The 27471-nt window shown below is 32.4% G+C and overlaps 1 protein-coding gene across 1 annotated transcript; it reads left to right on the top strand.

The window, feature by feature from the left end:
• The first annotated feature begins 9180 nt into the window (after positions 1–9180).
• Cpr66D (Cuticular protein 66D) lies at positions 9181–25800 on the top strand. Its single transcript, XM_085952819.1, has 5 exons — positions 9181–9336; positions 11085–11252; positions 13582–13749; positions 23712–23891; positions 25576–25800. Exons 1-5 carry the CDS (start codon positions 9262–9264, stop codon positions 25753–25755), a joined length of 771 nt encoding a protein of 256 aa, XP_085808945.1. The 5' UTR covers positions 9181–9261; the 3' UTR covers positions 25756–25800.
• The last annotated feature ends 1671 nt before the right edge of the window (positions 25801–27471 follow it).

The raw sequence follows: 27471 nt of genomic DNA, 5'->3' as shown, positions 1-27471 counted from the left end.
ATAGATCGTGGATTTCATAGTTCACTATTATATTGTGATAAAGATAAGTGCACTATGTAAGTATGTATATAAAAGAGTAGGTACATTATTATTTGTTATATTAAAACAGTACTGTCTAATTATATTGGCCAAAATAAGTGCATACTAACCGGATCAAAGTTAGTTTAATGTTTAATCCGGTAGACCGAAAAACACATTTCTTTGTTGGAGCCTGTTTCAAACGGATATCGTTTAACTAGAGTCGAATTGGATTTTTAATCTTATCGTGATTGTCACGTCAAATATAATTATTTTTTACACAGTACCTATGAAAAAGGCTTGATTTAATAGGGCTAAACTAAAAGGACTATATTTCAAACCCTCTACATCGTTAGGGGTCTCTTATATTAAATTGAAAGCATCAATAAAAAAATGAAGCTCATAAAGAAAATGAAAATGTGATCTCCTTAACGATGGGAAGTCATGTCAAAGTAAATTGCCAAACAACCAAAAGAATCAAAAATCTTTGAGATAGTTAAATTGCTAATGCGAAACGTAATTTTCTATCTATATTGTCATGAACTAAAAATATTTACGCCATAACATTCCTAAGCAAACATCGATTCAATTCACCCAGTCAAATATCAATAGAGATTGATATGCTAAAAATAATAGATATTTATGTACCTTATTGTAGGGAAGAAAAGTATTTTTTTTTTTTGAATGCGACTTCAATATAAAATATATATATTTGCCCAGCACATTCAAGAAGGAATCCAGCTATCTTATGTGTTTCACTTGAAGTGTAATTATTTACAACATACAATTATTTATGTTCTAGTTTAAGTACGCTTAAGTTAATTCGAAATGGAGGAGAAAATGATCTACATAAATTTTAAAAGGGGCGGCTAATAAATTGCCAAATTATTGTTGATTTAAGAGGGTTGAAACTCTTAACGGATGTAAAAACTTGGCGTGATGAGTGATAGGATGAGAGTATATTTTACCAAATGTCAATGTTGGTTATCCACTAATCCTTATTATTGGTAGAAAAGGAGTAGAAAAGTATATTATACAGGGAATGGGATAACTGGACGCCAGGACAATTGGACGCCGCACTGTCGTAGACACGTAAACATACGAGGGTGGGTCAATAATTCCTTAGAAAAAAGCATTAAAACAGTTTTTATTTTTGTATTTTTCTTTTATTTCTCAACATAATCTCCTTGGAGCTCAATACACTTGGTTAGACGTTTCTCAATTTTTTTTAAACCGTCAGAAAAATAAGTTTTCGGAAGGTCCTCAAAATAAGCATTTGTCCGATCGATAACTTCTTCATTTGAAAAAAAACGTTGTCCACTTAGCCATTTTTTTAAGTTTGGGAAAAGGAAAAAGTCACTGGGGGCTAAATCTGGCGAATACGGTGGGTGGTCGACCAATTCGAACTTCACTTCTTCAATTTTAGCCATTGATCGTAAACATGTGTGAACACGGGCATTGTCCTGATGAAAGAGGATTTTTTTCCTGTTTAAATGAGGCCGTTTTTCTTCAATTTCGTTTTTTAGCTGGTCCAATAAAGATGCATAATAATCCCTTGTTATTGTTTTCCCTTTTTCCAAATAGTCAACGAAAATAATTCCACGTGCATCCCAAAATACAGTAGCCATAACCTTACCAGCTGATTTTACGGTTTTCGCCTTCTTTGGACATGGTTCGCCTTTTGCAATCCACTGCTTTGACTGTTCTTTCGTCTCGGGAGTATAGTGGTGTATCCATGTGTCATCTACAGTCACAAAGCGACGAAAAAATTCATCCGGATTGCGTTGCATGAGCGACAACAGGGCTTTAGAGGCCACCACCCTATTGCGTTTATTGTCGACTGTCAGCAAACGCGGCACCCATCTTGCAGAAACTTTTTTCATGCCCAATTTGTCATGTAAAATATAAATGACGCTACCTTTTGAGATCCCTGTAACCTCAATTATCTCACTCAACTTTAATCTTTGGTCACTTAACACCATATCGTGGATTTTATTGATCATTTCTGGTGTAGTCACCTCTACAAGACGTCCTGAGCGTGGTTCATCCTTTGTTGATGTACGACCACGTTTAAATTCATTTAACCAGTTATAAATAGTTGCAAGTGAAGGAGCAGATATGCCGTGAACTAAATCCAACTCATTTTTTATTTCCTTTGCTGTTAACCCTTTTATATTAAAATGTTTAATAACAGCTCTAAACTCAATTTTCTCCATTTTCCATTTTTCCATTTTCCACAAGCAATTTTTTTTTTAAATGTACGAGAAACACACAACAACCCGACCAATCTGATTGAAACTTCGCAGCATACTGAATCGGTAGTGCCGCTGCATGAAAACAAACCGCTTACAGTACTAGTCGCGCCACCTGTCGGCTTTTCTAAGGACTTATTGACCCACCCTCGTAACTTAGACGATGAATTTTAATCAGTTTCTACCAACTACTTAGTAGTTTTAATTCATTTTGTTCTTAACATAATGTTTTTTTTTTGCGGATTGAGAATTACCATGCCCAAGGTTTTAAACAATAACAAAAAAAAAATTCGTTGGAACTTATACATATGCACTATTAAATCATTATTTACGTGTGCATATTTAAATTCTCACCAACTATTAAATCATAAAATTATAATAATTTAAATATAAATAATAATATTAAATATTTTTTTTAAAGTACGTATAAGTACCTAACGTCTATTTATTTTCGAATTGCGTGGCGTCCAGTTGTCCGGCGCCAAATCGTCCTAGACCCATTATACAGTAGTAGTGGTTTAAAGTTAACAGAGGTTCCAGACTGTGACTGATTACAAGACACTTCTTTACGATGATTGAAATTAAACCAATATATAAATTATTTTATATAATTCGTTTAAAATGTCCCAAGCAAAGAGATTGGATAGCCAAGATAGTTTTATTATATTATTATATTTGCGTAGACAGATCGATATACATACATGCATATTTAACGTCTAATTTTTTAATACTGTATGAAAAGCTTGGAGACCTCCTTGCAAATTGCGTTGCAATGGGTTTATATTTACATATGAAAGCTAACATTGTAAAAATCATGCTTCTGTTTATTTTTAACGAAGCAAATGAACTATAATACATTATTTATTGAATAATCTAATACAATAACTAATAATAATAACTAATAATAATATGCTTATAATTAATAATATCATACTATTTTAAAATCTGAATCCATCTCTTATAACTCGCCAATGACTTTGAAATGAATATTATGAAATTCATAAGAACTAGGAAATGATTTAGTATGCCTACTTTGACTTAATATTTTTTTTATCATTTTGCTGCCATAGAGTTAACCAGTTATTTATAATATTATGTTATTTAATGTAATTATTGCATTTGTACTGTCAGAAATATTTAAAGACAACATATAGTATAATGTTATTAGACTGCCCTATTCATTCCATTATAAACTAAATAATAAAATAATTAGTTATTTCTTACTATTGAAATCATGAGGCAAGCGTGAGGTCGCGCCATTTCTTTTGGTCCAGCGCCAGACCCTGCCTTATTGCAATGTGAATCCCAGTGATATCCCTAGACAAAATGCTGCCCCTGGGCAACGCCAAAATAACGCCCCATTTTTTTATACTTAGAGTATTTTTTATCATCCGTGCTCGTGTCGTTTATGGTCACCATGGACGTCGAAGGTCAACGGAAGTAAACTAGACATCGCAAACCAGACAAAAAAAAAAATACGTTAATTAATACATTTTGTTTCCAACCAGTCAGCTGAATTTTTTATGGAAAGATATGTTCGTTATTAGGTACTAAGTTTGTGTATCTATGTCTATATGGGTATACCAAATGATTCTATTCGGTTCGCCGCTCTTCGAGTACCTGCCGGCCCCAAACGACGCTCAATCCGCCTACCCCTACGAGACGTCGCTGGTGAATCCTGTGGGTTTATTCTATACAAAATGCGGCTATCGGCGACTGTCGACAGTAGTTTATCATATTTATGTATTGGGGTATTATAATCGTTACAGTAAGTAAGCCTTATAAACTGTCAAAACTGTCTATATCGCTCTAAATGTTAACACAGCCAAGAGAGAAGCTATTAAAACATATAACTTTTTGACAGTTTTGACGGTCAACTCGTTGTAACAATTAACCGCTTCAATACATAAATATGATAAACTACCGTCGATAGCCACTAATGGCCGCCGTGTGTATAGAATAGACCCACTGAAGTAGGTAGATCGCTCTTGTACTATCACTGTTGGTTTGCTAAATATTTGGCTATAACAACGAAATTCTTGGCACTTAACCATTATTATTAGCCCAAGAAGACTTGCTTGTATTTGTCCTTGAAGGCGAAGTTCAGAGCCTGGGTAGGGAAATACCTGATGACGTTAGCGAGGTTTCATATAATATAATATAACATCCGAAAGGTGGCGAATAATTTTACGACTTAATAATTAATATTTTTCAAATACACAGTCATGGGAACAGTTACCAATTTTCCACTTGTGTACTTATAATACGTAGTTGTTGAATGCACACTAATTGTTGCAATTCCACCTTTAGTGATAATACCTAGTATCTGTCATTCTTAATAATTATTGATTAACTATTGGTTGAGCTTTTTAAGTGGACTGTAATTATTTTTAGGGAAGATGAGGAGGTCGGATCTGGGGGTGGGGGCGATGGAACAGAATGCCAGACACTGACCTTTGTGATGATGTATGATGGCTCCGTGGTCTGGTTTCAACTTTTGCTAGCGCGGTGTTGTTGTTTTGGGTCACCCGGTTTGTACACTCACGCACTTTGTGACATAGTTTTATGGATATTATGTGTGAGGATGTATGAATGATGATGATAGATTATGATTGAGTCTGTATCTATTGAGTCAATCACTTAAAAGACGGAAAGCTATTAGAAGCCCCCTCACGCCCGCTGTCGAGATGCAACTGAATGTTCTTCGTCACCGTCTCTCATGATCCGTAATTGGTTATTGATTGTCTGGTATCAATAACACTGGGGATTTGGAGGTGGGTGAGGAGATAAGGAGTGGAATGAGAACATAAATGGCCCAACCAACTATCTATAAAACATTCCTATATATTGACACATAAAATCTGACAGCTATGATTAAGAGTAAAATTTATATTGGATTTGGACGTATAACTTGTTTTATTTATAACTAAGACGGTTTTATCGTTCGATTCGCGGTTTATCAATTGCCAAATTCTTGCCAACTTCTCGGTATACCTACGTTTCAGTGATACTCGTATCATAGTTAGTGGCAAGTAAACTTTACATAACCCAATTTTTCCCACACACCACAGTAATAAGCCGCTTCGAAAACATGTCAATATATATCACGTAACGACATTTCGACACAATGGTATTATTAAATAATAAATAAATAGACAAACGTTATCAAGACAATACTTTCTGCCGACATATTTCTCGGCTGAAATTGACATATCGTAGACTTCCGGAATGAGATTTATTCGGTACAACAATAGATACAATAAAATTTACTTTACTACATCAATTTATTAATCAGACCAAAACATATTGTTACAGTATGATGCTTAGTCAACTTTAGTAGAACATTATTTGAAGTCAAAAAAGCCGCATTCCTTTATGCTGTAATTAGTGTTTTTATAAGTTAAATAGAATTTAATACTGTCGACTGAGGTTTTTTTTCTTTGGCCATTTGGCCATACCCGCCCCTTAGTTGGAGCATGTGGATACCACGAGGCGCCTCCAAGAATTCCTGGCGCTCTCCAGTCTTCTTGCATCGTTCCAGGTCAAACCAGCATCCCGTAGCTCCGCCGTTTACACTCTATAGTCTATAGATAGTATTTAGCGGCATTCCAGGACGCCGGAATCCGGTTGGCTTGAAGAACAGGCAAGCCAGGTTGAAATTCTTTTCTAGCATCCGCAGCACGTGGCCGAGCCTGTTCCAACGTCGCCTCTTCACTCTCAGCGTGATGGAGGCTGCTTGGTGCATTCTCTTACCTCCTCGTTGCTCCTAAAGTCATACCACCTCACACCCAGTATCCTTCGCAAACATCTGTTTTAGAAACTGAGTATACGGTTGCTTTGAGCCTTGGTAAGGTGCCATGATTCGCTATCGTAAAGCAGCACCGTCAGAATGCAAGCGTCAAATAGGCGTATATTTCTATCTCTTCAGCGCATCTATTATATACACAAGGCTGCTATCGGATAATTAGTAGGTACAATAAAAGAACAGCATCTCTCTTGGCTATGTAAACTTTTAGAGCGAGATAAACAGTATTGCCAGTTTAGACGGTTAACTTATTGTGACAATTATAATACCTCAATACATACATATGATAAACTAGCCTCGATATCCGCCGATAGCAGCCTTGTGTATAGAATATATGCACGGGCACTATGTACACTCACCAATGATAATGGAAAACGGATTCAGATCATTCTCAATGACCGTTTAAGTAGGTATGAAAAAGATCATGAAAACATTATTACTTTAGGCAAAGAACTATAAAACTTATGTCAATTAGAATGTAAATGTTATAATATACAATAGCATCATAACATCTGTGCCTATATTCAAAAACATAATTATATTCTTAAATAAAAGTTAGAACATACTACATAGTACAAACTTCCACTTTTTACAGTCCCTGGGGATTGCAAACAATGTGTAGTTATCCAATTCATCTCTTTCAATTTTCAAATTTAAACAGGATTATGAACGACTATGATATAATAAAGAAGAAAGCTAAAAGTGAAGAGGCGACGTTGGACCTGGCTCGGCCACGTGCTGGGGATGCCAGAAAAGAACCTTAACCTGGCTTGCCTGTTCTTCAAGCCGACCGGATTCCGGTGTCCTGGAAGGCCGCTAAATACTATCTACATAGTGTATACGGCGGAGCTAAGGGATGCTGGTTTGAACTGGAACGAAGCAAGAAGACTGGCGAGCGACAAGGATTCTTGGAGGCGCCACGTGGTATCCATATGCTCCAATTAAGGGGCGGATATGGCCAAAGAAGAAGAAGAAGAAGATGATATAATAAACGTAGGTATAGTATACGTTTTATAACTTTGCACTTTTTTTGTTACTTCACTGACACGCCTCTTTCCCTGATTACCTCGCATAAAATGAGATCGATAATGATATTCACTTGTATCAATAAGAAAATAAATAGATAATAAAATGTAAAAAAAAATATTTTAGAATGTATTACTTACACTTACATCATTTTCATCCTAGAGCCCGAGTTCAAAGTTGTGAAGCATATAAGTATTATCTACATATATTATATCATATTCATCCCAGTAACGGGTGTAGGAACTTGGTGGCCTGAGACACTGATGAATTTTGAGCATCTCCCCCCCCCCCCCCCCCACCGACGATAAAAACACTATATCCTGTCAGTAAAATAATGAGTGGTTATGTTATTCTGGTGGCTTGTGTGAGTGGCTTCTATGATATTAGTTGCAAGGCTTTTGTTATACTGGTATTTTATACTATTTTATTTAGTCTATAATGTTCTCTATAATATTTTATACTCAATTTATGAGAAATAATTTTATTGTATGACAGGTTTCAACTATTTCAAGGCCCCTTTTAAATCTTATAACGAATAAATTGCATCATCTGCATCGAAAGAAAATTGTCGAAGTATTCATTAATAGAAAAATAAAAAAATAATGTCCGCTGTGATAAAACCGATAAAGAGGGAAGTCTACATTTTCCTGTTTTCAGGAAAATTAGATTCCAGAACTTGAAATAAGTACCAGAATTGAAATGGAAAGAAGCATTTTTGAAAAATTGGAATACCTATCACTTCTACAATCGAGGCATATATACGTATGTGCAACAGATAAAGTCGATGGTACATATTATATTATAATATATATATTGAACCATGACAAGTTTGGTAGTTATTAAATTACAAAGTCGGTAGCATTTTTTTGGCAATATATCTAACACACCAGAGAGCGTAGTTATTAGGAATAATTTTATAGAATCATGACTAATCCCGCTAGATCTATTCTTGAAGTTACTATTAAATTAATACTAGGGTTTTCATACTATCACAAGGGTATGGAGTGTCATACTCTCTGGCAGCATCCGGAATACATGACCCAGCCACGTGAAACGTCCAAATTAATACTATACAATTAATACTTTCATCTCAAAATAAATAACTTTAACTTTATATTAGGTGATTAGGAGAGAAATATATTTTTTATAAATTAGTCAAGCGAAGGTTGAGTTTTTTGTATGTACCTACTGTGTGAATTTGCATAATCATCGGCGTTGATTTGACTCGCCCTTTACACTGTAGTTAATTTGTCACATTTAGATAACTCAATTTTCAGACTTTTCTCCCTTTTTCTTTCACCCACGAATGGATCTAAATTTTAAAATACGAAAATGCTCATATTTCTGTAAATCGGTACTGTGATGGCAAACGGTTATAATTGCCTTTTACACAATTTTATATGAGAGCAAAAACAAAGTTTTAAATCAATCTGACAAGTTAGTTTATTAGATATTTTAAAGTATTTTATATCAAAAAAGCGGAATTAGCATCCCAATTTGTTTTAAAAGATTGAACTTTTATTGTTATCTTACATTTTAAGTAGATATAACTTTTTGCCATATCAACTTTTTAATAATAAAGTTGTAGCACTAATAATTTCTTACATTGAAGAATGTACAATTTGGAACATTATTATAGTAGAAAATTCAAAAATTTTATAAACTGCAGTTATAACCGTCTGCCATCGCAGTACTAAAATATATTATTTAAGCATTATATACAGTATACAAACATAATACTATTATCCTAATTTATATCATTAAATGATTGGAAACTACGACTGGCTTTGTCTATTAAAAATAACAATGTTGTAATATATTTTATGAATATTTTTGGTAAAACTTTGCAATTTCGGGACCGCAATTTCGTTTGGAAAGGTTATTCGTTTTTCCGGTTCAAGTTCCCACTGTATGTGTGTTTGGTTAATCCATTAACTATTTCTTTTCGAGTGCCATCAGTAATAATATCGAATGCATACACAGGACGTGAAACAAAACAGACAACCCATATCGAAAGTAAAACTATATCGCAAAAAAGAGGGGGCGGCGGTATATAAACTCTCATACGAGATAATGTGTGTACCAAAGCCGCGACGACTCTCACCACTAAGCTAATCCGCGGTGAAAATAAAACACAGTGCGATAAAACTTGTTATAAAAATGAGGGTTGAAATTATTAGTGCAGTGCTCTTTGTAGGGTTAAGCGTTGTAGCGGCCTACCCCTATCCCCAACAGGTAAAAAAACTTTTAATATCGGTATCAAGTATATCACATATTTGTACAATTGAAATATAAATGTATTGTTCGTGTTCATTGAACTTTTTATGTGGACGATTTTTAAATTGCTAAACTATTTAGGGGATGATTTTGAGATAGGGGTAAATGTATTATATTTACGTCTTCAGTAGTTTATTCAAATTATTCAGACCGATGAGTGAATATATTATTAGGTATTTTGAAAAAAAAAAATATTATTTTACAGCTAAAAGAAATCATGTTGATTATCTACTTAAGTGAAGTGTAATTATTATAAATGCATGGTTAGATACATTTTTGTCATAATTTTGTTATTACAGTGTGTTCCTATTTTTTGTAATAAATAAATTATTATTATTAGCTGGGTTGCAGATTAAACAGTCGCGTCTGTTTAACGTACAAACTGCTTATCTACATTTTAGCAAAATGTTCAGGAGAGTATAAAAACTAAATACATTTGGCGGTAAGCAATATTTCCAATTGAATTTCAGATATGTTAAGTAAATAACGATATAATATATTGATTTGACATTCAAGGTAAAAAAATAAATTTAACCGTACCTCAAAAAAGTTCTTATATGAATTATTCTCTTTATCCTGTCAACATGGATTTTGGAGAGCAGTTTGTGAGTTAAGCCGACGAATTTATGTTGGGCCCTTCACGCAATTGAATTTTGATTAACAATATTATTTTTTTAGAAGGAATGGTTGTTAACCATTTTGATAATATATTCTCTACATCGAAACACCCTTTCCCGTGCATTTTCTTATATGCGTACGTTGTGCCCAATAGTATCCACTGCAGATTTTATATCTCGTATTAAAATAATACAATTGAGGTGCTTAGAAACAAAAGCAGCAGTTTCCATTTTTGAAAAATGTTGGCAAGTCAATAAAAATATCTTATTTTTCTCTTATAGGATTCATTTCTGAAAAAAGGTACAAGTTATAAAATAATATACTTATATATTTTAGTATACAAACAACATTTAAAAATACTTTTTTTTTTAAATTATACATACCTATAAGAAAGATACAAAATATTTTTAATGACTCGCCAACATTTTACAAAAATGGAAACTACCGTTTTTGTTTCTAATCACCTCAATTATTGGTTAATAAATATATCTTTACACAATATAACCTTTAGTATTTTATGGGTTTCAAATTTTATGAATAAATAATAAAGTCTTTATACATTCACCACATTTTATTTAAACATACAATTACTTTAATGTCCGATAATACATGTTATTATGCTTATTGACGAATATTATATACTTACAAGGGATATTCTGCACTACATACTAAAACTTTATTTTTACTTATTAATATAATTTCACTCTATAGATACTCGCAATAATAAATTAAGGTTTGTTAATTATACAAATGATTAAAAGAAGGATAATATTATATTATAGCTATGGCTAGATTATTTACCAAAGCCATACTTCATTGGTTCTACAATCCGATCCATACCTTGGGCACCTCATAAAGAAGTCAGACTTTTATTTTATGAGAAATGGATGTTCGCCATTTTATCAACGTATTAGTCGTAATTATGCTACGGAACCTAACACACGTTGAAAAACAATATGTGAATAATTATTGCTAAACCCGTGATTCGAACCCTAAACCCATGATTTTATAAGCTGACACGTCAAGCTCGGCCATCGTAGGCGTAAAAACCACTAAATATTTACTTTATCTATATTTATTTTTAGCAGAATGTTGCCCTCCCTCCACACCTCCTGAGACAATACCTCGCACAGCATCAGCAAGGCGGAAGACAAGAAAGTGCACCAATTTATGAACAAGAAAGTCAAACCAGCGCACAACCTGCCTACATCCAGAGCCAGGGTCAGCAAATCAGAAACAGTGGAGTCCAAGGACTGGTAAGAGTTTTGAGATTATTTAGAGAAGAACACTTCAGTGCGAATATACACATTATCCGTATAGTATATTATACGTAAATCCGTATAGTTGGCACAACCAGAGTTGAGGCGACTAGACTACTCACACAGACGCATTGTTTATAAGCAGGATGTTTCAAATTTTTAAATCGACTTTTAATTAAGGAGATTCTTTGATTTAGGAATAAAAATTAACTAATCAAAAAAGGAATAGCATGTAAAAGAATACTGTATTCCTCAAAAATACACCAATACGCTTAATCTTTCGTATCTGAGATCGCCTCAACTTTCGGTAATAGACCATACCTTCCTATTATAAATTCAACTATCGCGCATCATTCCGGCTAGTGGTTCTGTAGAACACGAGTTGTATAGGAATACATTATTTTAATCAATAAATGAATTACACATCTGCACACAGATCCAAGTTTCCCCAAGACAAGACAATCCAGTTTGCAGTCAGCAATAATTTTTGATATATCAGAACTTAATATGAATGCCACGATCTAATAATATCACATACTTAGTCGACGCTGATACAATGTGCAAGGAAAAGAGTACATCTGTAACGATGTCGTATTTACGATAGTTGTATCATTGTTTTACATGTCAATTTTATTTAGCTTATTTCGATGGCGTCATCGTACAGGCAAAGTGTTAACGATTAGAGCATTTTTATGAAACCTACTCTCAAACAATGGTAGTTTTAGGTAAGGAGGTCTGAAGCATTGACAGATGCCCCCTTGTGATTTCTTTAAACTTGATGTCGACACCTTCTAACGAAGCAACCGCATCCTCTGCTTATTGGGAAAGTTCTACTGATCGTATTCATTTCTTAATTTACCGCCCCTAAGCAGCGCAGGGCCAGCCTATCCCATGAGACGCAAGATGTTCAAAAGAACCTTTTAAATCTCGTAAAAAAATATCTTTGGCAAATTTAAATTACAAACTTTAGCTTTCTTTATTTCTTCTTCAGTCCCCGCATAAGAACAGTTTTTTAAAAGCTTATTTTGATTTTAAAAAATATATATACATATATTAATATAAGTATTATATATATTTATATATACTTTAGAAATAAGTCATTCAGTCGTTGTACTAGCAATAGAGCTGGGTTTGTGTATTTTCTTTATGAGAATTTGCATTACCAAAGGTAATCAAAGTGGTAAAATATGCAGGTGTGGTGTTATACATAATTGAAGCGCCTAGTTTCAAAAGCCCCTAAAACGATTTTAGGTAGTTTTGAGAAAAATGAGAAAAACTCATATCTATAAAATCTGTGAACTTTATGTATTTATTTTTTAATTCGTTACATTCTAAAGAGTATTTTGGCTTTCCATTTTAGGGGTATTTGAAAAGCACACCCAACCATTTTAGCGGGTTTTGAAATTTACCCTAATTTTTGACAGTTTTTGGCATTTTTTAAAGTTCAGTCCTTGGCCATCATATAGGTAACAAAAATATCTATCTAAATACATATTATCTAACTCAAAAATATTCAAAAAACGTTTTAGGGGCTTTTGAAACTAGGCGCTTCTATGTAATATATTATAATATGTCAAGCGTGTTGAAGCAATAGTTTAAGCATCGTAAAGTATGTTATACAGTGTTGTCCAATTACCAATGCGTAAGTCACTGGCTTTTCAGACCAATGTATCTGGGTTCGATTCCTGGAAAAGTCACAATATATAAATATGTAATTTCTCAACTCTGTCTGTTTCACTACTGTGATCGGTATTCTCATGACATGATAGTGTTAAAAATATACCGCAACGTATATCATAGATACGTTGTAGTATGGAAAGTTTGAAAACTGAAATCATTTAAAATTTATTGTAAAGGAAACGCTTCAAATATCATTATAAAATATTAATTGTGGTGAAACTAGGCGATTAGTATGCAATTATTAATATGTTAATACCAAAATACCATGGTGATTTTTTTTACTAATAAATAACCATGTAAATAGTATTAATTCAATAATATGACAATCTTCACGCGCGTACAGTAAAAACAAAACAATGATTTGGTTCGTGAATTGATTGTATACCAACGAATACGCGCTCACCTGCTGCCAGGTAATTAGTACGGCTCCCCATCCGCACGCACACCATCGACCAACCGACTCATTGTTTTGTTTTTACTGTACCTTCGGTCGTTTTATATTCCGTGAACGCTTAACAACCACACCCAATATTGCTATGAGGTATATCCTTTATAAATAGTCCTGAGCATTCAGATTACAGAGTTATTCTCCTATACAACTGCAAAAAATTAGACTGGTAAATTAAATATATCTCTTTTTCTTTAGGTCCAGAGAGCGCAAACCCAGGCACAACCCCAATACGTGCAACAGTACGTCCAACAACCACAATACGTTGCGCAACCACAGCAGCCTGCGTACAGACCGAAACCTCAGCTGCGACCTCGTCCAGTTCCTCAACAAGCTGAAGAGGAGCAGCTTCCCGAAGATTACGATGTAGGTGCCTATCAATTACATCTTATTCCCAAAATACAATAATCATATCACCCCATGCATACCATCATTTAGTTAGGGGACTTTTGTTACCACTTTGTGTAACTCTTTTTTACGTAGCTTCGTGCATCATGTGACAAATACTATATTTTATTACATGTTCTCGGCTATTTTAAACAGACAAATGTAATCTAAATCTTTAAATTCATATATTCTTATAGAGACACTGGTGTTTGAAGCATGCACGCCTTTAAGCACCGCCGGCGAAATAAAATCTTAATTCCACTAAAGCTACTGAAAAAATGGTGTAACTCACGTTATTTTTTTCTTTAATTGCCGCCCCTAAATAACGCGCGAGATGTCATTGTATGCACGACGTTAACACCATAAACAGGTAAATCCCTACTAAATGAAGGTCAACCCCAAATTAATGACATCTTGAATCTGAGCAGCAATTTGTAAATTTAGCTGTCAATAATAATTATTATAGAAGTTTATTTTTCCAATTTCATATTCTGAGTAAAATTAATATAGTGTTGTTGGACTCGTAATTCAGGAAATAAAACGATTCTTTTATACTGACATAATCAACAATAATATTTAATTTCGTAAAAATTGACTAATATTAATCAAATAACATTAATCTAAATCATTAACTAATATCCATAGGCACTTTAGTATTCTATAATCAGCAATAAATTTATATATTGTCCTAACTTCAATTTAAAATTATATATAAATCCAATCTATTTAATAAAATGTAGTGTATCCATGGATTAAAATAATTATTCTCATTGAAAATCTTATAGGTAATATTATAAATCGACCAGATGATTTTCACTATCGTATTTCGTGAAAAGCATAAAAAATACTATTTGGCAATAATTTTATTCCTAGTATTAATTTTAGAATCAAAGCTACATCCATGATTTTGATTCTATTCCAGATTCATATTTTAAAAAATGGCGTATATTATAATCTTATTTCTACTTCACTTCTAGTCCCTCCTTTCCATTCATGGATATTTTTTACTAATATTAACTTCCTACTTCACATGCTGTATTTCAATATTAAATTTAATCATTTTAACATGATTCCATTTCATTCATCTGCATTCACTATTCTTCACACATAAATCTGTTACTTTCATTATCAGTATTACCATGTCTGATAACATCCTATTCATACTCAAATAAAACTTCTTCAATGTAAATTTTCAACATAAATATATCCCAAACTTTATAAAAATATATATGTCTTTTCAATCTTTATTAAAATATATTTAACCCCCCCACCTGATAAGATTACTTTAGAATTAATAATAATAACTACATAATTTTATTAACCTGATTCAACTTGTTATAAAATCTTTAAATTGTGGAAAACTTCAGTCCAATACAAGTTTCTATAATTAGTCAGCAATAGTCGCGAGATCAACGCATAGTGATATATTATCTTATTATTACTTAATATTATAATGATTACAACATGGTACCGTGTCAAACGCAGTGCTCTTAATTAAAATATTTTATTTGTTTAGCAACAACTTAACCCTCCTTGTAATATTATATTAACGGGTATCTATGTATCTTTGAAGCATATAAAAAGTAAATATCTTTTAAAAGTAAGATTTACTGAACATTCTTTGACATGTGAATTTTTTTAATTTTTCTCTTTATGTTTATTAGTTATTTTAATTTGAATCGGTATAAAAATACACAACTGATTTTTTCCAATATCTGCAGCCTCCTGTAGTTAATGATCGAAAATATAATTACCGGTTGTATAATAATTAGCTAGACCGATACAGATAATAAATTGCAGTGTTTACAGTTTTTCCATGTCACAAAATTTGAAACAACGAGAACATAATGTATAACAATAATTTCAATACGTGTCCAAATTCCACAAAATTCAAAACAATTATATTTCTGAAGTAAAAAATATTTGCAAGCATTTTAGTTTTGGCAATTAAAAGTATTGGAAGAGGTTAACGGCTTATTTGGATGTTTCTATACGGCTGATTAACCACCATTTATTATTTAATATTGGCAGTATAATTTACGTAATAGACCGCATAGATTATATTTCTCGGCAAAGTCCACTTAATTATGAATATACCATAACATATATCAAGTTAAATTGTGTCTTATACTATGACAGATATTATGTCAGGGTTTCACCAATGAGTAAAATAAATGTTGATATTGATTGTATTATTCACTATATTTCTTTTTGGTGACTATTTGCCATGAAATAACGATATATACTGTTTACATAAATTATTTACTTTCGATTTGGAGTTTTCGTCGTCAACCTGAGTTAATTCCCTGAATGAAAGCCTCCTTGCGATTTAGAAGCATCTACGGTAAACGATATAATAATGTAGCAAGTCTAAATACAGGCAACATTAAAAATGAAAATTATTTTCCACGGTTTCCACGACATATGAGATTTAAAATTTTAATTTATATTTTTTAAGTCTTCATTAAATTTGTTTTTAAACTTATTAGTAATTCATATATCTAGTAACAGAATAACGAATAGCCACGTGCGCGAGTGGTATGAGTTGTAAATTGCATACTATAGGTATATGGTCGTTATAGCCGAAATGCTAACATCACTCTTGTCTTACCGGTTTGTCTCGCTTAGCGTCCATTCCGCTATTTTCTGGAGCTCGTATAAACAATCGCAGATTATTGAAAATTTGGTACATATTTTAATACATACGTAATATTTAACTTAATCGTCATATAACATAATCAATTCACTAGGCTACTTTTTAAATAGGTAGGTTAGTGCACAGGTATTAGTCCAGCAATGTCCACTTTGCAAAATTGACATTATTTATTAGGAATTTTAAAGATGCGATGTCTTCTTAATCACCCTATTTGGACGTACAATTCTTTTACATAGCTTACTGCTTACTGACGTTTTGTAATAATTAATAACTCAATTTCAATATTAAAAAAACTGGATATACATTATTAATTGTGCAATGACATAGTAGTGAATACTGCCCTGCTAACTAAAATACATTTTTGGTTTTATTGATATGAGAACCCAAGTTGTAAACTACCTTTTCTCGTATATTATGTAAAATTATTGAATAAATTGTTTAATAATATCTGAATATGACATATTTAGAGATGAAGTCAAAACAAACCAATCATTTTAGATAATATTAAAGAAAGGGTAGTTTAAAACTTGGATTCTCATTTCACTAAGATCAAAAATACCTTCTTTTACTTAGCAAGGCAGCATAGTACCACGATACTTAGATTAACAATTATTCAACTACCAAATTGGCATAGTCATTGTAAATATTTGAGACTATTCTGTAACACATAATGACTTTTTCAACCTTCCGCATTCGTAATGACTGTCAGATTTATCTTTGATATATTTAATAAAAAGTAGGGTACAATTTATAACTAAAGCAATCAGTTCATTGTAAAAAATTAATGTGTAATAACACAATAACGTAATCGTTAAGTGTGATGTGACCCTGTTGAGTATTAATTTTGGTCTCGCGGCGAACAAACTCAACCAGTGGACAGTCAGACTTTCTCTTAACCGTGACTTGATTTGCGCCGAACAAATTTTAACAAGTTGTTACGTAATGCCCTTTCTTTCTATCTGGAGCAATCAAGCCTGCTTTATGTAATGGTAATGGTAAACCGCTCTCGTAACCCGCGAGCCATATTTACGTGTGGAATAATTTTATATTCATACTGCGATTTTACTCGAAATGACATCGCGAGTAAAATACCGAATTAATTATTGTTTGCAAAACATCCAAGAGTGTCCAATGTAAGTGCATATATAGTAAAACATTGCATTGTATTATTTCATGTAATTATTGCATTGTACCATTTAAAAATACAATGAAATATATTCTCGTATTTGACGTTTTTTTGAAACGCTTTCTTCAAAAAATGTAAATATATTCAATACGTAAAATTTTAAAGGCCATTGGACATTTCAATTAGAATTTTTAAGATTTTCCTTGCATTTTCCAATATATAAATAATATAATGTCTTCGATAATAAAATATGTATAAAAATACAAAACTAAAAAAAATGGTAGGTCAGTGTGTTTTACGCTTATTAGTTTTTTTTATTTACTCAAATTTAGTAACCTACTTTTTAATTAATCGGAATTGTTAGTTAATGCAGAAACGGTTTTTTACTTAATAATATATTCTTGTGCAATTTCGTCCATATGGTTTTCATTGCGAAACATAATTGAACTATGCACCATTTCATTACATACTCAACAATTTTTTTAGTACTATGAAAAAGTATTTTTTTACCACTATATTATTATTTTTAACATTAGATAGGTAAGTACCTACGTATACAATGCCTTAAATTTATTACTATCACAAATTTGTACAAGTTAGCTGTCTCCTCGGAAGACATTGATATATTTTGACATATATAATTAAATAATCTTTCCTGCATACCTGAAAGTATATTCTTCCGTATATTCAAACAGTGTAAGTATATTATATTATTTTGATTCAATTTTAAATCTTGATAAAACCCGGACTAGTTAATTGCACTTTATATTTGGTTACAACTGGGATGACTATAATCATTATGAACCTTCGTATCCGATATCTTGACAGCTGTTGTTTAGTGTACTTAATTAAGTTTGTTGACGATTCGTTCAATCATTAATTAAAAAATATTTTGAACTTCTATAATAGGTACTCCATTAAGGGGGAAAAACATAGAGATTAATTGGTATAATGAACTTCAAACATATTTTAATTGGCCAATCTCTATCTAAATACAATGGGGAAGATAAAAAATATTTTTTTTATTTCAAAATGAGAGCGACAATTTAGAAAAAAGCTAAAAGTAAGGGTTCGACTGTACGTAATTTTGTATTGTTTGATATAGTATTTTTTTTTAACAAAATCATCAATTTAATGCTGTTTAATAAGTTTTATTGAGACCCTCGTACAGTTTTGTCAAATATTGATAGTTTTAATGAAGTTTTTTTTTAAATTAAAAAAACATCGACTTTTACGAAAAATAAAAATGCACTTTATTTGGTTATAACAACATGAAACAATGAGTTTATCCATTATTTTTTTTAAACTTTTCTGTTACTTATCTTTGTAATTTAAGTAAGTTTTCATATAAAACGGACACCTTTCATTAAATAACATTTATTTAACTATTATGCAAATATAATAATTTAACTATAAATAATTTTGGTACATCGCAATAGTCAGTGTGCCCAGTTCTTGTTTGAAATATATAGCATTGATCTTGAATTTTTTGCCTTTGGGTATAGCGCGTATATTATATCTAATGTCATTAAAATGAGAAAATAATTATCTCTAATGCGTATACGTACGTAAGTGAATACTTGCGAAGGTTGAACACTCTATAAAACTCGATATGTAATAGTGAAATTATTATTAAAGAAAATAATACTTACCTTTTAATAAAAACTACTTTCCAATTAGAATCTTACTTTAAATGCGTAATAAAATACAGCTCCAAAATTAGGTTTTAATTGTGTATATAATAAATAGACAGTCACTTAGTCACTTTCGAAAATTTTATTCAGTATTCAAACTATAACTGCACATTACTAATAATTAAATGATTTAGCTATACATCACTTGAATAATAACTATTTATGTACTTAGAGTTATTCGTCGAATCACAAGTAACAAAAAGATGTCTTTAGATTGCAACATTACACGTCTGTAAAAATCAAAACTTTCATTTTACCTTACCCCGATACTTAAAAAGTTAATACCTATCTATCGCTCGTAAAAGTTAATAGTATCCTAATATCAAATTTAAACAAATACAAATGATTATTACCTATATCGTAGGTACTAAGTACAGGGAACAGAAAAATACGGAAAATGGGTTACTTCATGGGTTTAGCAGTAAAAATGTGTATAATTAATTAAATATGGGATAAACTTTAACACGCGATAAAGCATTATACTATTTTCAATATTTACGTCTGTATAATAATTATACATTAAAGTTTGTATTCGTATTTTTTACGTTCTATAGCCTGACCGTACAAGTAGTCATAAACGAAAACTGACTTCAAAGTCTTATTCTATAAGAACTGGCTTTTGCACTTCTTATAAATCTGTTCTGTGATACAAATAGTTGAGTCTAGGCTTGAATTCACTCGAACCACCCCCCACCCCAGTTGTGTGTGCGCCTGATGGTAGTATTAAACTAGACATTTGCTCTCAAAAGGTTCTCTACTAGATCTACCAACATTCATATAGCCTTGGTCTGGTCGTCTGTGGTCCAATTATATTTATATTGAAATATGTTAAATTAGTAAGGTAATACTTATAAGAACATGTGAAAATACTTTTCTCAGAAGTTCTACGCCTTGGAAAGAAATAAAACGTTATTATTGACTTTCCAACATTTTGTGAAAGTGGAAACAGCCGCTTTTGTTTCTACACCCCTCATATTATAGTACATTAATTTATATCCGGTGGCGGTTTTACATTACGTAGATAAGGCGGTTGCTTCTAAAGAAAAATCTTTAAAGATGCGCATTTTTTCACTAAACGTCGCTTTTTTTAAAGCATAGGCAAATTTTGTTAAACGTGCCTCCAAATCTGTCAGCACCTCGGGTCTATACTACTGTGCGCTTTCTATATATTGACATCTACGTCATGGCACTGTATGCGATTACAGTATTACGCCACGCGTTTATTGCATACTAGCGGTATTGCAACGGTTTTAGTTACAGAAACGACCGCGATGACGTGATGTCTCGATATCAGTGGCGAAGGATGGAGATAGGCTGTTAAGATCCGACATAAATATTCCAAACTAAACTTTGTCAGCCATATAAATTTGTTTTCATTGAATTAAGATTTTTAGATAGTGTTGGTTAGTTTTAAAAATAAACCCTGCCTAAGCCAAACCATAATAGTTTATGAGTGATATGGACGATCCGGTAAAAATAGTACACACTTTTTCAGTCATACTTATTTGTTTTCGTTGTATTAAAATACATTATTACATATTATGGTGTTGGTTAGTTTTTTTAAAATTCATTACGCCCTGCTTACAGACCACAAAAGATAAAAAAATATTCTTCTATTAATAAAATATCTAAAACTATGTATGATTTAATGGAATAATTTTAGATAGGTATTTTAAATACAAACAACTATTTTTTGACTATTGTCAATAATTATGGTTTGGTTTACGCAGGGCTTAATTAATTTTTAAGAATTAACTAATACTATCTGCATATTGTAGTCTTAGTTCAATGAAAACACACACGTATGGCTGATAAAGTTTACTGTGCACTATTTATGTCGGATCTTGACAGCCTACCTCCACCCTTCGCCACTGCTCGATATAGAAGCCGCAGTCTATTAAGTAATGCAGCCATTTATACCCAAGTACTTATAATATAGTATTTTTCATAGTTTAATTAATTTATAATTACACATTGCCAGTAATAGTGGAGATTGCATTAACAGATTTTTGGTTTTACTTAAAATGGATGTTAGCCACAATATTCTCAACCTATTAAGCAAAAACACACATTGAAAAATCAATATGTACATTTGACAGATTCGGGAGTCGAACCCGGGACATATAATATTATAAGCCGACACGTTACCGGTTATCCATCGTGACCATTATTCATTTATTAGTCATTAATAATTTTACTACACATGTTCCGTGAAAACTTTCTACCTATCCAAGCAATTACTCGATAATATTTCGATAAATCTTTAAGTACCTATTGAATCCTATTCAAAATCGTGTGCCAGGCAGGCCAGGGTATAATACGGCAGGTAACTAACTGTCCATGCTATACCTATGCAATAATAATTTAACTTTCTCCTGCTAGCATAACGGCAAAGTAACTACCCAAAGTCTCACTTCCACGGTCCGACGCAACGGTTGTTGACTGAATGCAAATTATCTCGATACTCGGGGAAGCGTGGCTCGATCAAATCGAAGCAATAATCGTGAATATTATAACATTTATTATTGTAATTAAGCGCAATGAATGTTACGTTTTTTTTCTCACGTAATTAGTATTTCTAACTCATTATTACATTCGCGTTAGCAGGCTATTGACACTACGGGGGCCTTGGCCTTAACTGTTGCACTACGGATGACTTGTACATCGAGTTTTTAGAAACGCTTCATTAAATCGCATATATACGTATGATAATATATACGTCATAGACTCATTATATTTTCATCGTACGCAAACGGAAAATCTTTATTCTCTTCAGTGAGCAGAGGTTTTACACCTGAGCATACGCGGGAATACGTTTTATTTCCGCCTTTTTTGAGGTGTTCTGTTGTTTTAATATTCAATTCATTTCATCAATATTGAGTAAAATATAAATGATCGAAATGATTTTGGCGCTAAAGAAACAGCGTAAAATATACGTTTGAAGAATATTAAGTACATTCGTAAACATTGCTAATGTAAACATTCGTATTGAAAAAAAAAATGATTAATACTTAATATATTGTAAGTAGTTACCAGGATTATATTGTCTACTTCAAATAAGATGTACAATTTACGTTTTATTAATACTTACTATTATGCATACATCATTTTTTATTAATGTGTCCAACAGTTTGTTATTAATTAAATTTTAATTAGTAGGTATGTTTAATAGCTAGTTTTAAAAATTATATCCTGCAGAGGTTTTTCAAGAGACACCAATTTATAAATGGAATTATTACGTACCTACCCAGTCAATTTGCGAATATATTCAACTAGACGAGACATACTATTATGTAAGGAGGTACTCTGTATAAAATATAAATCATACTTTCGTAATAAGTGTAAAGAAATAATTACAAGATAATTTTTTTTTATATACTTACAACGTTTTTAAATTTTCTGTTGAATTATTATGCTCAATATGCTCAAGCTTGTACTTAATATGAAGTAAATAAAAAACAATCAAACAAATATAGAATACTGAAATGTCATTTTGACATTTCATTTTGATTTCCATAGTAACGAACGTATATATATTAATAATTTAGTTGCTAGGACCACCCTTAGCAACCAATATAAGTTTTTTACTTTTTACGGATTTTTCTGAAATAACTTTCCATACAAAACAGAATTAACTAAGAATGAATTCAATTCTACTTAAAGATGGCTAAAAGTATTTTAAAAAATGCATTGGCATCATGTTCTCATATATTCTAAAAGTTTCAAATGTCTTGCTAATCGGAAAGTTAGTTAAAAATTGATTGCAAGATTTGTACTGGATAAACAACCACCGGACAAATAAGAATACGACCTAATAAAAACGTTGTAAAAAAAAACCTGAAATGTGCACCGATTTTCTGTGCAGTTCCAATTTTAAAAATACAATGACAGATGAATAAAACAAATGACAATAGTAGCATTGAAAAATATTTATTAATTAAATTATACGTGCATACATTTTTTTTAGAATTAGTGATAACATGTCCTTGCTTTTTCGTACAAGGGGTTGTTAGTAATTTTGAACAAGCACAAACACCCAGGCTTTGAGAAAAACATATAAATATTGTGTCCTCACCGGGATCGAACCCAGAACTCTCGGGTGGAAGGCCAGCGCTTTACGCACTGCAACACGAGAGGCGCCTACGTGCATATATTGTAGTAGTTCCTTAGAATAATGTGAACTATTTTGAAAAGCATGACAAAGATTTATTGGAAGGTTTTAGGAGACATTCTGGCATTAATTATTATAGCAAAAGCAAGACATTTTCATTGGCGATTATATATAATGCTGATAGATGTAATATGTACAGCTTATCAACTTTACAGGGGGGGATTAGTAAATCTCGTTCTGTTATTTTTATAGATGCCATTATAACTAACAAGAATTTATACATTTTTTTTCTTACATTCTTGAATGGTATTTCCACCTAGTAGCTAATCGTTTTTTTTTTTTTTTGCATTATAGCCAAGCCCCAACTATCAGTTTGGATTCGACGTAAATGATGACCAGTACACAAACTACCAAAACAGGAAAGAAGAAAGACAAGGAGACGTTATCAAAGGAAGCTACTCAGTCGTCGACAGTGATGGATTCATCAGAACCGTCACATACACGGCTGATCCCAAGGAAGGATTCAAAGCTGAGGTGAGATTATTATATAAGAAAACATTTGCTCCCATAAGGTCGTTTTAAGTTGGAATTTACTGTACCTACTGAAGATTTCTTTATCACGTGCTGCCCAGAACAAACACTACTGGCTGATTCCTCGTCCAGTCATATTTTTGTATGCTGGAGTTTCACTGTTTGCCAGTTTCTCCACGTCAGAGCTTTTGCGTTTAACCTTTAAACGCATGCCCAAGATCCGTTCTTCCAAAACAGTAGTTATCTATACAGCGCTCGAAATGAAAAAAATACAAATCGTAGCGCTTAACATTTTCCCGAAAATATTATATTTAAATATTTTTTTGTGTATTATATTAAAATAACTATGTTGGATTTTTCGTTATTCACCTATATATACTATATATCAGATGGTCAAATGGAATAATAGTCTTTAAACGTATGGTTTATAAAAGTTGTCAGCGCCGCAGGCAAATACGGGCGTACGACACGTCATAAATATATTTTTTACCATGAGTCCGACAAGTTTCGTATTAAACTTAAAAATATAATATATTTTTAAGTTTTTATTTTTTATAAAATTTTTTAATAATTTATTAATATCTATTTTTCCACGACAATATCGGGGATTACACAAACTGGATCCGGTCCATTTCAAACCCTGCTCTATTAACCGCCTGTTATCAGACAGCTATTAATAATATTATTTATAACCGTGTCTATCGACAGTTTTTTTTCTATTCCGTCATTCAAAAAATCTAAATTATTATACTGTATCTATGTTTGGATAATTATTCTAATTTATATGTGCCTACTTATAATAGATTATGCATCCCTTCAAGCTTCAAGAGATTCGGTGTTAAATTGGTATTAATGCATGAGTTTAGGTATACTTTATATTTCCTAAATATAAAGATTATTAATTTTACGACACGTATGTCAATCATATGGAGAGTTTCCTCATACTAATTAATAAATCTCACCATATGAGATAAACATAAATATGTCGTAAAACAATCTTTATAATAGATGGTGGATACCAAGTGAGAAGCTCGTAGTTCATAATCTTGGATGGTTTCTCTTAGCCATAAATTATGATAGATTTAAATAAATGCATATCAGAGTATTGCAGGCGAATCATGTGGCTGAAAAGACGACTGCGTGACTATGGCAAAGGGGGGAAATAACACGCAAATTCTTTTCTTCTATGCAGGATCAAAACATCCCCTTTTTCGTATTTTTTGGGTCACATGTTTGTGCTCATAAAACATATTCATTCAATGATTATATTATTGTTCAACACGACAAATATTTAAATTGTTAAATCTACAAGGAAAAAGTGTTCAGAGGAACTTCGTACTAATGGATTGTAAAGTTAAAAATCATAAGTTTTTTGTTTACAAAAATTCCAGATTATATAGTAGAAAGTTTCTAGAATTATCTAGTGAGAAAGTTATAAAATATGGTGTTTGTATAAATCTAAACAATTAACTTCAACATAAAAAAATATAACTAACGGTTTATCTCAAATAACTTTGGGTTTGGAAAATAATCACTGAGCACTAATAATTTAAATATTATGAATATTTTGTAAAGAAAATATGTTAAAAAGTTTGTAATAGAAATGTGCTCCTTATTGTTAATCTTTATATTTTATAATATTAGAGCTGTATACTTACTTAATATTAAATTTTATTTATTTTCCCAGGTCGTACGCAAGCCAACAGACATCGTAGTCAAGGTACCAACGCCAGCGCCCGCCACCGAATCTCCTCTTCGTCACCAACAATCACAGTATCTCGAAGCCTCATCACCAGTCTCCAGACCACAGCAACAATATTACAGGCCCCAGCCTCAGCAGCAGCAGCCACAATATTACCAACAATAATTATATCTGTGATACTCACCTAATAATAAATAGTCTCCTACCGTTTTTATGCATTTTACTTTTCCTATGATATTGATTTGTACCCAAATAGTGTGATGGCTGGAAAATTAGACCTAAATTAGAAGTCTTCAATGCTATAGAATATAGATCGACACGTACGTATATTCATCATCATTATCTGCGCTGCAAACTAATGCGGGGCTTGGACTTCCCCAGGAAACATCCTTACTTCCCTATGTCCAGCCAAAGTTTCCTCCACTGCGTTAGCTTCAGGAATTCGGCCAATAACTTATATTTAAACCTGAAAGAACAAATTCGCGAAAACTTATTTACAGATTTATGTAGCTGATTGATGGGTATGAACTTTTGACTTTTTGATTCTAGGAAGTTTAGGTTTCTGTCATAAATATACTCAAAAGGTGAATTAACTAAATGATATGATACTTTAGGTTAAAAATCGTATAGAGTATAGGTACTGGCTCTACGTTACAAATATTATCAATCAAATGCGTGTGTATAGAGGTACTAAGCCTGGAGCTGCTCATACTAGAGCTGGAGCAGCTCTTAGAAGACGATATCGGCTCATCACTCGACAACCAAGACAATTCCTCGGACATCACACTAACTAAAAAATATAGTGACACAGAACTCCTTGAGAGATTTATACCAATCACCAAAATATACGCTGATAAACTCCTCCAGAAGACAGAGATAGTCCGGTCCGAATGTGAGGATTCAGACCCAGTCGCACCCCAGACCAGCACAACAGCCGATCCGGACCCAGACATATCAACTATTCAAAAAAAAAAGAAGAAGTCCACAACCTCCAAAAAGAAAAGAGCTCCAAAATCGACGCAAAACGACAGCGACGAGGAATGCCCACTCACGGAGCAGGGCAGACAGAGGAACCAGCGCACTTTCTTCCTAAAAAACCCGAAAACTTGAAACCGAATCACCAGATGCAAGATATGATGCCGAAGAAGTCCACCTGAATTGACGGACGCCCTTGTTTTGTTTGAGCGCATGGAAACTCTTTTAAATACTTACTAGAGATCAAATCACACGGATCTCCAACCTGGCCTCGGTCGGTCGCGAAGCCACCGAGGCCAGGTTCCATTCAACTGAAAAAATCATGTTACCCTCCAGATAGCTACGACATATAAAGGGGATTTAGGCCATAAATATCGCCTAGGTCGCTCAAAAATTTAGCACATATCCTAAGTAAGTAAGTAGCATTGTGTATATTTAAATTGAGTCGCCTATTTCCAAAATTCATGTTGTCCATTTTGTTTTGTTTATTGATATTTACAAAAAACGTGTATGGAACTATACATAGAAAAATAACTATTTTTTTGGCCATTGGGAGGGTGCTTTTCATATTTTAACTACAGATCTTTTCCAATCAAACACTTGATAGTTTTGCGGAACATGATAAATACATTCCCGTATTGAGCGACATTTACAAAATACTCACTCTGTAACAATGGAAAAGATGATATTTGAAAATGACCACTGTTTAGTGTCAGTTTTGACAAGATGCATTTTGAAATTGGATGATGTTTTTCAATCATTATACTGACTGCAAAATACTAGTTTTGGAATTGTTTATAGAATATGTGTGTGCCCCTTTGAATAACGAATAAAATTTCATATTCAGTTCATTTTTGGTCAAAACTGGACACGATGATTATTGGAAATGGGCGACTCAATTATATA

This window comes from Rhyacophila brunnea, unplaced genomic scaffold (assembly GCF_057557595.1).
Source record: "Rhyacophila brunnea isolate RB1 unplaced genomic scaffold, BYU_Rbru_1.0 scaffold_3, whole genome shotgun sequence".
Classification (NCBI taxonomy): domain Eukaryota; kingdom Metazoa; phylum Arthropoda; class Insecta; order Trichoptera; family Rhyacophilidae; genus Rhyacophila; species Rhyacophila brunnea.
Note: the sequence above shows the minus strand (reverse complement) of the source record. Positions and strands in the feature narration are given on the sequence as shown.